Source organism: Aspergillus karnatakaensis (genome assembly GCF_047715665.1).
Source record: "Aspergillus karnatakaensis strain CBS 102800 unplaced genomic scaffold BJY04scaffold_7, whole genome shotgun sequence".
NCBI lineage: Eukaryota > Fungi > Ascomycota > Eurotiomycetes > Eurotiales > Aspergillaceae > Aspergillus > Aspergillus karnatakaensis.
This window is the reverse complement of record NW_027395719.1, coordinates 154,904-169,012: the sequence shown is the minus strand read 5'-3', so window position 1 is coordinate 169,012 and position 14,109 is coordinate 154,904. Positions and strand designations below refer to the sequence as shown.

The following is a 14,109-nucleotide window of genomic DNA, read 5'->3' as shown; positions in this document are numbered from 1 at the left end:
GAGTGGTTAGTTCTAGCACAGGGGCTCGAGGGCTTTTGCGGGGGCGGCAACTGCGGAGGTGATCCGCACCGTGATATATATTTGCACCAGCAGTCGGATCTTAAACTTTAGAAAGACCTTAAGCTGATTTGCTGGTCTGCTAGGCGGGTTTGGAGCGGATTCCGCACTGGGTTAATGATAGTAGTATCATGAGTATGTTAAATTATGGCCGCCAGCTATATAAAGGTAGGTGATATTGAGATAGCAAGAGAGAGCAGACAGTGCTGAATCTGGCGAGTCTGCCGATATTGGACGACTGAATAGGGATAAGATCGCTTGACCAGTGGTCGTTGTCTTATACACCAATTCAAGGCCGTATGAACAACCGGTTGGATCATTCAGTCTTCTGTGACTTGGCTGCCCCTGGCGTCGCTATGTTTTATATCGAGGTAGACGTTCAATGTCGATTTGATAGCCATAAAGATGTACATAATGCAGGTATCGATCTGCAGTATCAGAATAAACCAGTAGATACGCTATATTGGATAGCAAAACCGAACGCCCAGTAACCGGACTGTCCAAAGGTAGAGTATTATACCAAGCTGCCCCTAAATGGTCGTGGATCCTAGTATGATTCCAATATGAAAATCGCGGTGACGGAGCCAGCTCAGGGGGCGTTCGCAAGTATCAGGGATGTAGTGGTATCGCAAGCACCATGTCCAACTCCCGAGCGGTCCGGCGGCGTGCGAGTTGGGCAGGATCGCTCTTATCATCCCAGCCGGTCATCATCCGTTTTAACACATCTCGCAGCACTCGATGCAGTCAAAGCAGCACTCGCACGTTTCCTCGCACAGGAAGCAGCAGCAAAGGGTTGCCAGACTATGGAGGAGAAAAATGTTAGCGACGAGACCACGCTAGGGGAAAACGCGCAACAGCACATGATGAAGCTTACCAGGCTCCTAGACACCCGCGATCCTTCTTCTGTCGAGGAGGCTGTTGCTGATATTGCATCTGGAACGAGTCACTCAACTGTCACAAGCGCATGATTGATTCGGAGCTACCATACCGGTGGAGGCCCATGCTGCGCATAGCCTTGTGGTGGATAACCTTGTTGTGGTGGGTATTGTGGGTGGCCCTGTGGTGCTTGGTATTGCTGCGGTCCTCCGTAGTTACCTTGATGCGGCGGTCCGTATTGTTGCGATGGGTGAGGAGGGTAGCCTCCTTGAGGTGGGTAGCCCTGGTTGTGACTATAGTCCGAATCTTTCAGTAAGAATTCAAGAGTAGCAAGGTAACAATTTGAATAAAGATTAGAGTAGCGCTCGTTTCTCCATTACATCGACGAACAGCAGCAGCGAACTTCGGTTTTCAGGTCGAGGCCCGCGCAGCCGTGTCAGATACAACAGCGATAAGAAGCGGCGAAAGAAGTGATGACTTACGGCTGTGGAGGGTATGGGCTATGTCCCTGTCCATGCTCCGGTCCCGGTCGGCCGTAGTAATCGTTGGAGGCCATGGGTGCGTGAGGAGAGATCGGATGGTAGAAGCGCTGTGAAAGCTAGATAGAAGGCGTCAGTTCACTCGCAAGTTCGCAGCCCACCGGCGACGCGGGAAAGAAAGATGACGAAGGGCAAGTCACGGAACGCTTCTCGACTCCCGGAGTGGATAGCAAGCGCCAATGATCATAGGGAGAGCCCGTACCCAAGAAATTGCCAAGTTTTAGGAGACGGAGGTTGAGACGGCTTCGAACCGAGCGATCGGGAGGGGCAAAACTGGTGGGAAGGTAAGGTCGCAAATATGTACTCTGAAAAACCCGAAGGGAAGATAGAGCGTGAACAGGATGAGGAGCGGAGAAGGTAAAGAGTAGAGCAGTGAGATGATGGAGAGAGAGTCGACGACTTGACGGCGCTCTTTGGCCATCGAAGGCTGAGAGGGCCCTGCAGATGGTGCCGCTTTACCGCTCACGAGCTGCATCCTATCATTGCTGAGTAATTATGCAAATCACAAATCTAATGCTCAGCCATCGTTCAAATTGTCTTCAAGTACTAGATAACCACTCTGTACTGTAATCATCCAAGTCTCATTGCAAGCTCACTTTAGATTGCGCAAATGAACACGCCAATTTTGAAAAAGATCTCTAGCTTATATTATGGCTAGCAAGAATGAGCTCGTGGACAAAGGCCTATCATTCCTACACATCTTCTAACTCTCAACAAGGGTTGTCATGCACCGTTGAGAAAGGCAACAGACTACACGCTGGAGTCTTTTTTAGCATCATAACCATTGATACCACGATTAGCCAAGTATTTGGTGCTAATACCACAGGTGCTGTGCTAGGTACGTGGTAGGTACGTACGGGCCTAAACATAATATAATGACTGCCCATGCTATCAGTCAAGCTGGTTCTCCCGACATTGCTCGCTTTCTGTTTTCTAGCAAAAATTGAGAATGCGCCTCAAGTTTGGTCGTAAAGCATGATGAGCACGAGTATGACCGTGTCATGCTGTCTCACCCTGACAAAAAATTGTCGAAAACTATGTACGTCTGCGCAGCTGCTACAGAAGCAAAACCACGTACTCCACAAGAACCCATTATGACCTCGTTTACGCAGTCCCCGCTATACTCATCTTCGCAATAGTGCTGCTTAACTTGACCCTGAGTCTCTTCGCCTTCCTGCTCGGCCGTGCTAGTTTGTCTATGATGAAACCTCTATCTCAGCGTGACTTCTGCGGCAAGGATCATGACGCTCATGCTTTAGCCAATTCCTAGGAAGCTTGATAATGATTTTTAGGTAGCGAATTGATTGAGGCCAATTGAAGGCAAATGATCGTTGCGTAAAGAGGACACCGGTGAGTACTTGGTACGGTTGAGATCATGAATCGGGAGAATACTGCTCTGTTGAGTACCGGGTACGTATTTTGACTCTGAAGGAATATTGTGCTCAGCGGCACATATCTTCCCGTCTACTTTCCACACAGTAACATTCTGTGAAGCACACAACAAATTACTCAATACCACTCTCTCCATCCCTAGCCTCAATTCGTGGTGAAGGTCTCAAATCTGTCTTGACTGGTTCAAGGCGGTGCAATGCTTGTATGCCTTCAAAACTCAGGATTCTAGCTGAGAGGGAGGTTCTCATGGATTGTTGTTTGGGCGAGGACACAGGCTTAGTCTTAGCATCCTTGACGCAATGATAGGATGGCAGGCCTTGACTGCAGAGACACAGCCTTGCCATGCAGAACAATCAGGTGACGAGTATGTCCAGCCCCGCGCTTACCCAAAGACCTCCTGCCCCAGCTCAAGGCGAGGCTACTACGTTTCTAGTCAAACAGCCTCTACTACCCTTTATCGTGTCCTTATTATCAATGTGGCCTTCACAATGGCGTATCCATTAAGTATCACAGCAAGCATTGTTGGGATTACCGTCCCAACACTGCACGGTGTAAGGCTTCTTTTGGATGATTTGCAGAACATCAAGGACGCACCAGATATCCTGAAAGACCTCAGAGAAAGTATATGTGGCGTCGAGTCAACACTGGCATCACTGCAAAATATATCGAGCGATGACTGGGACTCCCTTGGCAAGGACGTCAGCGCAAAAATGACTACCATGATCGAGAATTGCAAGAAGACGTGTGATACTATCAGGGATGATCTTTCGCGCTGGACTAAGCGTTCCCAGACGAGCAAAGAACCTGGAAAACTCTCATTTCAGGACAGGACAATGATTGGATTCTTCAAGCAGTCTCGCATTCGCACAATGTCCGAGCAGTTGCAAGCTTGCAGAGTTACTATTAGCTCTGTAGTTAGCATAGCCATTCTGTGAGTCCATCTGACGTAACTCGTTGTAAATATAGAGTCTCTGATTAATGACTGGGTGTACCTTAGATATTCCTCTCTTCGCCATACTCACGTTACTGAGGAGATCAAGACGAGATTCTTGACACGGCAGAAGGAGCTTGCCGTTACGATCGGCTTGGCGGATCAGCAACTTGATCACTTGAAAGAAGATTCGAATATGCCAGAGGGAGCTGGTGGCAGCGAACAAAAGATACTCTATCTGTCAAGGGAGGTGCTGCAAGACCTGCTAAAGCAGCTGGAATCTACCTCTTTGCCTGCGACGCCTCCTCCTAGGCCAGTGTCCACAGTGCCATTCCGACGTGACCCAGACTTTATCGATCAAGGATTGCTCGAACAGATTGAGCAGAGATGTAAAACAGCAGCAGCTCGGGTTGCTCTTGTGGGCTTTGGTGGTGTTGGGTGAGTTGAGTCTCGCAACACTTGCTTACTTCTTATACTGACCGAGAAAGAAAATCACAACTTGCCATTGAATATTCATACCGGATTCGAGAAAGGTTGCCCGAAACATGGGTGTTCTGGGTTCATGCTAGCAATGCGACGCGATTTGAACAGAGTTTCTGGGAGATAGCAGAGCGAGCAAGAATTCCTGGCCGCGACGACCCCACAAATAATATCTTCGACCTTGTCCAACAATGGCTCCTTGATGAGCAAAATGGGCAATGGGTCCTAATTCTGGATAACGTTGACGACGATCGATTCCTACAAGAAGCACCGGCCAGCAGCGGAGGTAGGCGCGCAAAATCGTTGCGGATGTATCTTCCTCTAGGTGATCATGGCTCAATTATTATGACAACGCGCAATAAAGCAGTGGCCTTAAAAATGGTTGAATATAGTGACATCGTTGCTGTCGAGCCGATGAATAAAGTCATGGCGCAATCGCTTTTGCGCGCGAAGCTTGGTATAGGAGAAACAACAGACAACCTTGCAGAGCTGGCACAAGCTCTAGAGTATATGCCGCTCGCAATGGTTCAGGCAGCAACCTATATCAAACAACGATCGCCGCGGTGCTCAGTGTAACAATACATTCGACTGTTCAAGGGAAATGACAACCAAAAACTGAGTCTCCTTGATCACGAAGGGGGACAGCTTCGTCGAGATAAGGAGTCTAAGAGCTCGATCATTCTTGCATGGCAGATATCCTTTGATCAAATACAACAAGAGCAACCAACAGCCGCTAACTTCCTATCGCTGATGAGCTTCTTTGACAGACAGCAAATTCCCGAGTCTGTGCTTCATAACTCTTATATGCAGGAGGATTGCCTTCCTCAGAACACTTTTGAGGAAGATGTCCAAATGCTGAGAAACTTCTCGTTTATCTCTATCAGTACGGATGCAAAAAGTTTCGAAATGCATAGGCTGATTCAGCTTGCAACGCAAAAGTGGCTTGAAGTACATGGTGAGCTGGAGGAGTGGGAGCACCGATTTGTCAAGGCTCTTCTGAGGGAGCTACCAGGAACCGACTCACCCAATTACTTGGATACGTTCCGCTCGCTATTGCCGCACGCCAAGAAAGCGATAGCCCATGCAGTAGACTTTGCAGAATGGATTACACTAACTTTTCGCGTAGCAACCTTTGCCCATCTCAATGGTAGAGATGACGAAGCACACAGGATGCTAGACAAAGCACTCTGCGCTGCAAATAAAGTATTGGGGGCTGAACACCAAACTACGCTCACTATACGTGGTCAAATGGCTTTTGTTCTGGTACAACTGGGGAAGTACGAAGAAGCTGACTTGATTCGCCCACAGAATTTGAAAAGTTATCAAAAGCAAGGTCTGCACTCCACCGAGGCTGATCTGAGAAACCTGGTTCATTCGCTCTGCTCCCAAGGAAAATTCGAAGAGGCCGAAGCCGTATATCGGCAAGCTCTCTCAGCCAGTCAGCAGGCGTTCGGAGAAGATAGTCCTGATGCACTATGGGATCTGACTCTCTTGGGCGGCGCATTGAGAGGACAAAAAAAACGTGAGGAAGCTGAAGCACTGTTTCGACTTATATTGACGGGTCTTGAAAATGAATATGGAGCGTTCCATTATACGGTAATTGAGACCACTCTTTTACTAGGCCTTACTCTAGTAAGGCAAGGGAAAACCGAAGAGGGCGAGGTAATGTGCGAACGGACTTTGGCAGCTAGCTCGGAAGTTCTTGGTCCCAATCATCCTACAACTTTGTATGCTGTCATAGAAATGGGCCTCATAAGAGCAAAGCAAGGTAGACATCATGACGCTGAACTGCTTCTCCAGAGAATTTGGTTGAAACGCCAGGAATTAAGGGGGCTTCGCGAGGCTCATTCACTCAGAAGCCTAGCAGGCCTTATAGTGGTCTTCGACGCCCAAGGAAAATCGCTGGAAGCCGAGGAAATTATCAAGCAGCATCTCGAGACTCGAGAGCAATACCTAGATGTGGTCTATAGGCCAGGCACGTTAGAGGCCCACTTGGAGCTTTCCGACTGTCTGAGATGGCGTGGGCAGGACGCCGAGGCCGAAGAACTTCTTGAGCACCACATCCACCTTCTGGTCGAGAAATATGGACCAGTTCACCGATACACAAAGGAAGCCTTAGAGCAAATCGGCAAGTGGAAGGTAAGTATTAAGCAATCCATGTATCTGCTTTTCAGCTCTCCTCTAACACCATCAAATAGAGAGAAGCTTGTCCTCAAATACAGCGGGAGCAGCAGCAGCAAACCAAAAGCAAACGCAGCCTCGCATCTCGTCTATTTCGAAGATGAGAATCTGTATGTATCTGGACCAAACCCTACAATCTGCCCACCAGCAGCATGCAGTGACAGCGCTCCCATCCCCGCCACTACCAATGTGCACCAAAATTGAGGTCTGCTAGGATTGGGTGTACAAAAGAAGACCACACATCAAGCGGACAATGTTCCCTACCAGCCAGCGTCCAAGTTGCAGATTTCCAGGCCCCTGTGGCCGTCCGAGGTTAATCCTTTGAATGGGGAAGCGATGCTCTGCATTACCTACCTGATCGGCTTAGGGCTATGGAAACGGAGACTTTTTTCAAGGTTCTGATGGTGACTCGATATGATGAAGCAGGTGGATCAAATTGCCTACTGTATCATGAGAAATTCATTGTCTTTGAATGTCCTCGATCTCGACGACTGTTGACTCCATTACATATAAGAAGGCACACCAGCACCGTTCCATATCCACTCCTACCCTCTATCTCCTTTCCCCTTAACCAATAAGAACATGTAACATACTCACCCCCGGCCCACGTCCTCTACCGACTAACAACAAACTCCGCCGTCAAAATCCCAGGTAACATATTCCGCCTATGCTGTTCATGAGACTCCGCATCCGCAAGGCTCTCAAGGCCACTCGAGCGTCCTAGAATTTACTTAGCACGAGTTCCAGCATGCAGTGGCTGTGGCTATGTGGAAACGACATTGCAAACATACCAGCAGTATCATAATCTATCCTCTCGTAGCACGTCCCTAGAGACATAGCCTGGGATTTTAGTATCGATTTCCACTGCTCCCCGTCATCAGCGGACGAGACCGGAACCGAGAGTAAGGATTCATGCGAGGATTCGTTCGAGAAAGAAGGCGGGAAAGTGCTCTGGCTGCAGATACGAAGGAACCATTCTGTTTGGTCGAACTGTTTTTCACGTAGAATTTATTCGTTAGCTTAATTCATTCTTGAGTTGTGTGACAGTAGCTGGTAACGGGAGATGTAAGGGTCAGGGTTAAGAGGGAAGGAAGTGGTCTAACATACAACCCAATTAAACAACCGACAATGCGTCTTAACTCTCATCAAACAGTCCCGAAGGATAAGAAGTTGAGCTTGAACTGTCGTCTTTATTCCCGTGTCATTTGTGGACATGAGCTGATGAGCGAGGATGATCTGTGTGGTTTTGAGTATATTTCCGAAGCAGGCGTTGTGCAGGTCTGTTTGCGCGAGGGACCAGAGTTGCTGGATTATCGAGGTGACGGTGGAGGCTTGGGTGTGGATTTTGAGGGGGGTGTTGTAATCATTATCATCATTAGAGGAAGGGGTAGTGGTACGGGATAAAGTAGCAGACGACCAATCCATGGTATCGAATAGAAGAAGCTGCCAGATATGTGCATGCAGCAAATGCATGTATGTAAACGGGCGGATTGCGAACTTCTGCTGATGGTTTTCGAGGTTGGCGGGTGTGAAGAGGAGGGTCGGGTGGATGTTTGCTTGCCAAGTTGACAGTTTTTGTTCGAAGGTATTGCGTCGTTCAGGGTGAGGTGTTTCGAATATCTGGCAGGCTTCGTGGTATATGGTTGATAGGGTTAGGATCTCTTGCAGTACGCATGGCATGGTCCCGAGATTGGTGTTTTGGGAGGCGGAGTTCTTGATAGTGTCGAATTCTTCTTCGCTGTATACTTGTGGTATGGGGTTGATGGGAGGGAAGGAGTTGACTTTGGATAGTAGTGGTGGGAGTGTGTTCTCCATTAGGGCGATTGTTGCGATTAGGCGTCGACAGAGCTCTGCTTGGACTGGGTCCATGTCGCTGGCTGGTTGGTCGAGTTTGAGTATGTTCACGAAGCTGCGGGCGAAGTCTATGGCTAAGGTTAGGTGGGCTCTCTGGAGAATATAGAGGGGGAAAATATACTTAGGAAGATCCATGCTTTTCGAGCGCCTCCAAAGGTCAGGTTGTAGGTGGCTAGGAGTACGTAGACTTGGATTGTAGTTAGAGAGGGATGGTCGAAATCCTCTTTGAGAAGCTGCCGAGCTTGATGATACAAAGGCTCTCCCCAGTGAGGACGCAGATGAGGGCTTTGGAAGGGTGCATAAGAGTATCTAGTGGGTCAGTTTGCGAGCTTCTATCTAGGAGCTGCCCTACGCACCGAATGCCCAAGGCCATCATAGCAAAGAGAAGTACTTTGGGAACATCACCAAGTACAAAGCGGCGTAAGAAGATGGTTTGGTCGAACATGAAATGTATGTCATTGAAGTTTTGGAAATAGAGTAGTAGCAGTGTTTGTGTTAATTGGCCTTCTCGAAGAAGCTCTGAGGGTGTGCCAGTCCCAATATCAAGGCCCGAGTTGTTACTGGATAGCTGATGACCCCATTGGAAACCTGTATCGATTTCTGATGACGCATGTCCCTGGGGAGGGGGATTTGCAACAATGTCCCGTTGACTGAAAGTACTCGTAGGCTGGGCATAAGAGCAGACCAGATTGCGAGCCTGACATCGTGTACACCTACTGCCAGCTTCTGAAAGAGAGCACCTCACCTTCCGGTTCCTTCGGCACAGTTCAGCACTCGATCTATTGTAGGAAAATGCTACTCACCGGCATTCTGTGCAGGCGTTTCGAGCCATCTTGGCAGCGCAATACCACGATGGCACGAATCAACACCAGATCGCCGACAAGTCGTTTCGGATCTCGATGCCAATCCGCTTGGTGCTCCGGAGTAATCTCGGTGTGGATTCAAGATCTGCCGGTCATAGTGTGTAATAATAGCAGTTCGGTCTTTGGACAGACGGGACAGAAACGGTTTCTAGCTTCTACAGTGGAACGATGGGCCCAACTACTACTTACGGCCGGTTGCTTTGCATCGTCGGAGATTGCGATCAGTCAGCGGCTCCCAGTCACATGACTCTCTACAGCACGATGGTCCGAAGACAACCGTAGAAGCATTCTCCGTTTCCATCGATGGCATCGAGGGTCCGCTGGCTCAACGTCATCCAGCGCATTCCGTGCAGGCGCCGCAGGGGAAAAGAGAGGGTTAAATTTGGGATCCCATGTGGGCTGCGAAGTTTACAGTGGCCGTTTCAAGGGGAGACAACGGGGCCTCACGTGATCCGTGCCACGTGCCGTCCAATTTCCGGTTTGGTCCTGGGCCCACCGCGTTCTTCAGCTTGAGGGAAGACTCGTCACTTGAGGATAGACGCAGATCTCCTCTGGGGTGAAATTGGAAAGAGCAAAAAATAGCACAGGAGATGTATCACATCTACCTCGTTTGGGAGCGATCCTATGAGGTGTTGTTGCAGGGTGCAGATCGATCAGGTCGCAAAGGTGCAAGACTGAAAGGAGACAGAGACTGTGACTGAACCTGAACCTTGGAAAAGCTCCGTTTGGTACCGCAGCTTTCCCGTGGGCAGATATTGTTTGTCGCAACCTCCAGTTCTCTTGAGTCATGCACAGCTTTCCAGAAACGCAAAGGCTGCGTGCGAGGTTGCCTGAAATTGTCCGACTGTCGCAGTGGGCAAGCTGCATCCAGGCGACAAGTGAACAGTCTCCCGTCGGCAGGCTCGTCATCTGCAGCTCGATAACCGACTGAACCGCGGTGTTCGCGCAGAGAAAGCTACCTTATCGTGATGGAGGGTGTTGGGTGGAAAGGCAGCCTGCTGGTCTCAGCGCGATGAAAGGGAGGAAAACCCGAACGGGTGTAGCCCAGAACAACGTGGCAGCCGGCGAGTCGAGGGAGGGGATTTGAATCGATCCCGAATGGTCTGTTGGTTGGCAGATGGTCAGTTTGAGAACCACTCACACCGTGTCTGGGTGTGTTCTTGGGCTGGCATACATACTTACTCCGTACTTACTGTAACTTAGGAGTAAGAGGACTAGTACCGCAGTACGCGCCCCATGGCTGAGCAATGAGACAGCGACAAGACGTTGTCGAATGAAAGGACACGAGGAGGAGCAAGATCAAACGAGGATGGTGAGTCTGATCGGGAGTCTGAGAGTCTTCCAGATGACTGCCCGCTGAGTGGAAGTTGAGCAGCAGTTGCAGTTGCTGGTCGGGGCCATTTTTCGCGCGATCCGTTTGGGCGCCTCACTTTTGGGCTTTGGCTTTGGTGGTTTCGCCCGTCCGAAATTATTGTTTCTCTTGTTTCTCTGGACTATAGACCGACTAGTCGTCTCTAGTTGTCTGTAACTTTCCTTCTTTGTATTTCCTTTTTCCCTGATCCAGCAGGCGACCTGCCCATCCTTTGCAGTTCCTGAGTCCAGACTTTTTTTCACGTCATCCAATATTAAAGGATCCCTTCAACTCCCCGAATTTTCAGGCTCGACAGCGATGGAGGTTGACTAACCCCGTCCTGGCCATAGTCCCAATCTGCCTTCACGATATCTATCTGCCTCTCCCTCTTCCCCATCCTCGTTTACATCTCATCGGATCTTTCCTATACTTTGGACCTCTCTCTTACCATCACTCTTCCATCTCACTTCAGCCTCCTTTCATCTGCTACCCTCACATCTCGTACCACCTTTCCATCTCTTCGTCTCATCTCATCGCCCCTTCCCTCCTCTTCCGTCTCCTTATCGGCTCTTTTATCTCTATCGTCTCTATCTGCCTCTCACAGTCTGTTCCCCACACTCCCCATCCAGTCTCTCTAGTCCAGACACTCTTTTGAGATGTTTCCTCACCGACTACGTACTGATTTTCTCTTTCAGAACCCCCCTTTTCACCCCCCCCAGTCTCATCACACTGACAGCAGTTCTTCCATCTCATCCCTGAGACACCACCCAAGGAGAACATCCCGACATGTCTGTCACCATGGCCGACGACGAACTATTCACGAGGGCTATATCTGGTTACCGGGACGCTTTTTTGGATCAACACTCCCATCTTCCGGAAGCAGAGCGAATACAACTCTGGAGTCAACGGTTATGTCAGTTCATGCCTGCGACTGCGGTTTCACCGACGACTCCCGCGTACCGACCTATACCGGGTTCCAGCATCCTTGGTCACGACTCCCCTTCTGAGAAATCTGGGAAACGGACACGACAGGATACTCCTCGGACACTACCTGGTTCTGGACTTCCTCCGACAAAGCGCCGAGTCACCGTATGTGATCTACTCTGGTCCTCTCCTCCCGTTCCGCCTCTCCTGCATCTTCCGTCCCCATCCATCCTTGTCCCTGCTGCGCTACCTCTCCCATTTATCCACCCTCTACCCTCCCGCCAACAGTCCCTGGATTGACACTTGGCAGACTCCGGATCCCCAAGATCACGTTGAACTGAAGCGCGATCTCTCCCATGCCTCCTCCCCGGCCGCTCCGGAGACGTCCTGGCAGCTCTCGAGAACAATGTCGCAGACGGACAACTTACCTCCCTCCGGTTCTGGATCAGCTCCTCGACCACCGGCTATGGTTCGATCGCAAAGTCAACAGGTCCCCGTCTCATACCAACATTCAATGACGTCTATGGCTCAATATCGACACACTTCCGGACATCCTCGGCGTCTCCTGCAGAATGTGAACGAGTACACACCATCCGAGTACACCAAGCAATATTTTGGCGACTTTCCTGGTCAGACGAGCGCGTCCCCCACATCCCTGGCGTTTTCACCAAATTCAGTGCAATCTGGAGTGCAACATCAGAACTCTTTGGCAAATCCGCTTTTCCAAGGACACAACGACTTGTTGGGCGGCGAAAACACCCTGGCTGTTGCACCTGCTCAGCCTCCGATGGGAGCTGTAGAGATGACTCGCAGCACGACGACCGAGTCTCTCTGCGGTAACATGGGGATGATGCGTTTCGACTCCTCAGGGCCAAGTATTGAGTCAGATTATTCCTTTACTGTTCCTTCCTCCACCTTCCCAACCTCCAGTTCTCCTATGAATATTCCTCCAGCCAGCACAGTCAACCCCATGTCTCAGATGGTTCATCAAACCCCCTTTGGCTTGGTAGATCCGTCAATAGCCATGCCATACTCATGCTCAGCCCCTGCCACTACCTCGATGCAACACATCTCTATCCCCCCTTCCACCGAGACGAGACTCTCCGTCTCTGGCGAAGGCGAAGCTTCTTCAAGCACGCAAAGTTCCAGAGCCATGCGAAGAACGCAGGAGCAGCTCGTGCACAGCGCAAGGCCCATTGCCCCCAAAACAGAGTCTCTCCAGAGCTCTCCGCCTAAGGTGGTAGAGCATAAGATGATTCGCATCTCGTCTTCAGACGGCACTTCAAAAGAGGTCGCTGCCATTCCCAAAGCCTCAATACAGAGACCACCCCGCCAGAAAACGTACTGCCATATGTGCAGTGATCAGCCCGACGGCTTTCATGGAGAGCATGAGCTCCGCCGCCACATCGAGCGTGTACACTCTGTTGTTCGGAAAGTGTGGGTGTGTGTTGACATCTCCCCTGACAAAAAGTTCCTGGCCAACTGCAAAGCCTGTCGAAACGGAAAGCGATATGGCGCGAATTACAATGCTGCTGCCCATCTTCGTCGTACCCACTTCAACCCCTGCCAACGCGGACGCGGTGGACGTGGGAAAGAATGTGAAAAACGTGGCGGAAAAGGTGGTGGCACCCACCCGCCCATGGACATTCTGAAGCACTGGATGGTTCAGAAAGAGGAGTTCGTCCTCGAGAACGCCTCAGGCTTTCCTGTTGATCAAGAGCTACTAGTTGATGACCTGGCCTCCGCGCCAACCAACTCGCTGAACGAGTCTTCTTATGCCGAGCCCGCCGTCACTGGCGAGGACTACCCCTCTCACGGTATGAATTCGACCGGCGTCGAGGGCTATGATGCCTTTGCTACGTATCCTACGACAAGTTCTTACCCATCGTTTGATAATACCTGCTACCTCGAATCAAAACCTCTTGTGCCTGAGGTCGGTTCGTATGTCTAATCTACTACTTTCCGATATCTTCCGCTTTTTGGAGTTGTCCTTGTACACTCATCGGATATACCCGGTGTTTATCGCAGCGTCATTTCTTGTGCATTTTTTCGTTGTCATTTGGCTTATGACTTTCATTCTTATTTTCCTTCGCGACTTCTGATCTATATATTTATTCGTCTTCATCATTTCACTTTCTTGTCTCTTTTCATGCGGGAACTGTTCTCTCCTCTTCATTTTTTACTTCCTTCTCACTTTTCTCTTCTATTCTCACTTCCTATTCTTTCTCTTTTTAAATTGCTTCGCCTCACGAGGACAGTACAGGTCACAGGTCACATGCACGGCCTCGTACACGCCTGACAAGGGATACGACATAATGTGTGATGATGAGCACTGAAGCAGTGATCCAATCCATCTACGACAGACTATTGTCCAGAATATACTCATTCGGCGGAAAATGCCTGACTGAACAGCGCCAATTGACTGGCTGCGCCCACGGTGGGAAGGAAGCAAGATGAGCTCCCACCAAGCTGTTACAGCTGCGGGTAAAACAGACCCATCTATCTATTTCTATCCTGCCGCAGGGTTATCCTGTAGGCTACTATTGTTGTTGACTGTTGTTATGTACTAAGTGCGCAGGATAAGACAACCTCGACTGAAAGTGAGTGAATCTGAGACGAGGATCGCTCGGTGAAGGTGTCTCGAGTCAGCAGAGTCAGCTC

At 49.9% G+C, this 14,109-nt stretch overlaps 4 protein-coding genes across 4 annotated transcripts; 3 read left to right on the top strand and 1 right to left on the bottom strand.

The window, feature by feature from the left end:
- Positions 1-4: 4 nt before the first annotated feature.
- Positions 5-1,438, top strand: BJY04DRAFT_180373 (uncharacterized protein). Its single transcript, XM_073710049.1, has 3 exons — positions 5-858; positions 932-990; positions 1,046-1,438. The coding sequence occupies exons 1-3, from the start codon at positions 695-697 to the stop codon at positions 1,261-1,263; spliced, it is 441 nt and encodes a 146-aa protein (XP_073575014.1). The 5' UTR covers positions 5-694; the 3' UTR covers positions 1,264-1,438.
- A 1,914-nt stretch (positions 1,439-3,352) lies between these two features.
- Positions 3,353-6,660, top strand: BJY04DRAFT_214537 (uncharacterized protein; the record flags this gene model as incomplete). Its single annotated transcript, XM_073715244.1, has 5 exons — positions 3,353-3,795; positions 3,862-4,233; positions 4,284-4,800; positions 4,873-6,414; positions 6,478-6,660. The coding sequence occupies 5 exons, from the start codon at positions 3,353-3,355 to the stop codon at positions 6,658-6,660; spliced, it is 3,057 nt and encodes a 1,018-aa protein (XP_073575013.1).
- A 409-nt stretch (positions 6,661-7,069) lies between these two features.
- BJY04DRAFT_214536 (fungal specific transcription factor domain-containing protein) lies at positions 7,070-9,142 on the bottom strand (the record flags this gene model as incomplete). The annotated part of the gene is made up of 7 exons (XM_073715243.1): positions 7,070-7,176; positions 7,248-7,446; positions 7,564-8,378; positions 8,432-8,619; positions 8,667-9,007; positions 9,056-9,065; positions 9,114-9,142. The coding sequence occupies 7 exons, from the start codon at positions 9,140-9,142 to the stop codon at positions 7,070-7,072; spliced, it is 1,689 nt and encodes a 562-aa protein (XP_073575012.1).
- A 2,180-nt stretch (positions 9,143-11,322) lies between these two features.
- On the top strand, positions 11,323-13,399 carry BJY04DRAFT_214535 (uncharacterized protein; the record flags this gene model as incomplete). The annotated part of the gene is made up of 2 exons (XM_073715242.1): positions 11,323-11,613; positions 11,759-13,399. 2 exons carry the CDS (start codon positions 11,323-11,325, stop codon positions 13,397-13,399), a joined length of 1,932 nt encoding a protein of 643 aa, XP_073575011.1.
- Between the last annotated feature and the right edge of the window lie 710 nt (positions 13,400-14,109).